The following is a 1359-nucleotide window of genomic DNA, read 5'->3' as shown; positions in this document are numbered from 1 at the left end:
ATATATGTAGACTCAACTACGTATCTGTCTAGCTAACGCGCTAGCTAGCTAATTAACTATCATATCTGCATTCTCTTCTGTATCTGTCTACTCTCATAATACAGATAAGTATTTAAGCCATATAACAAAAAACGAAAAACACAAAAAGAAAAGTGAATAATGGTCGTGCTCCAGCATGGCAACAGTCTTTGGTCTGGAATATGTAAAAGATAAAAGTGTAACGTCCACAGCTATTTGATAAAGTTATTTCAATTCAATTTAACTATCTACCGATATATCTTTATAAATCTTCACGACATTGTTTCAATATGCTAAGCATTTTGAATAATAGATACCTTCTCCTCACCCCTCTCTTTTTTTCTCTCTTTAAAATAAAAGAAATGGAATAGAACCAGTGCATATTTTCTATTGGCCTAATGACCCTGCCAAAATACAAGATCCGTTTCAACACGGTTTCACACCAAGAGTCTTGCAAACCAAACACAAGGACAAAACAACAATTGTTTTCTAGGCAAGCATGAGTCCAAATAGTTTAATGGCACACGTAGGAACGAAGCAGCCCTTTTGTATTAATTGCCAGTGATTAGCGAAAGTACATTGGATAGTGTTGGATTTGAATATAGTGTATCGAAAACAATATTCTCCACTTGTTTACATTGCATGAAGTGCCTCGCTCTTCACTCCCCATCGCTCCCCTGCCCTCTCGTTCCCTAACCATCTCTCACTTTCTATTTATTTACCTTATAAATTTCCATATTTTTTCTGTTTACAGGGATACAGTCGTGCCGATACTTGCTATCCTTCAGATCAGAATTTCATTCTCTTTGGTCGTTGCAGCTCAGTGTCAGAATACAGAAATGCATTTGTAAAGAAAAAATTTCCATCGAAAATAGAAATAGACAGAAAACGAGTTAACCCTCTAAAACAAATGGGTTCCGGTTTTGATCCTGTGATCCAGCAGAGTTGTTATCAGGTAAAAGAATTATATATAATTACATCACTCGCGAACTCATAAAAATGTATGTATGTATGTATGTATGTATGTATGTATGTATGTATGTATGTATGTATGTATCTATCTATCTATCTATCTATCTATCTATCTATCTATCTATCTATCTCTCTCTCTCTCTCTATATATATATATATATATATATAGTGTAGTATATTGCCACTTAAGTGTGGCTGACCCCTAGGGGTGGATGTTACTGTTGCTTTTAGCCCCAGGAGGACATCTCCTCCAGCTGGCTTATCGACACACTACTGTGTCCTGTTTGCCAAGGGAAGTTATCCCTCCCATCATGATCTGTAGCACGAACGGACCCGGGTTTCAGGGTTATTTCCCTTCGTCAGCGTCCG

The 1359-nt window shown here is 36.9% G+C and overlaps 1 protein-coding gene across 3 annotated transcripts in view; it reads left to right on the top strand.

Moving 5' to 3' along the window:
- LOC106868874 (uncharacterized) overlaps positions 1 to 1359 on the top strand; it is a 46455-nt gene that overhangs the window by 26055 nt on the left and 19041 nt on the right. For all 3 annotated transcript variants that reach the window (XM_014914341.2, XM_014914325.2, XM_014914332.2), the window contains one exon: positions 773 to 973. In XM_014914341.2, the coding sequence (XP_014769827.1) occupies positions 773 to 973 (201 nt within the window). The remainder of the gene's footprint in view (positions 1 to 772; positions 974 to 1359) is intronic.

Source organism: Octopus bimaculoides, chromosome 2, assembly GCF_001194135.2.
Source record: "Octopus bimaculoides isolate UCB-OBI-ISO-001 chromosome 2, ASM119413v2, whole genome shotgun sequence".
Taxonomy (NCBI): Eukaryota; Metazoa; Mollusca; class Cephalopoda; order Octopoda; family Octopodidae; genus Octopus; species Octopus bimaculoides.
Note: the sequence above shows the minus strand (reverse complement) of the source record. Positions and strands in the feature narration are given on the sequence as shown.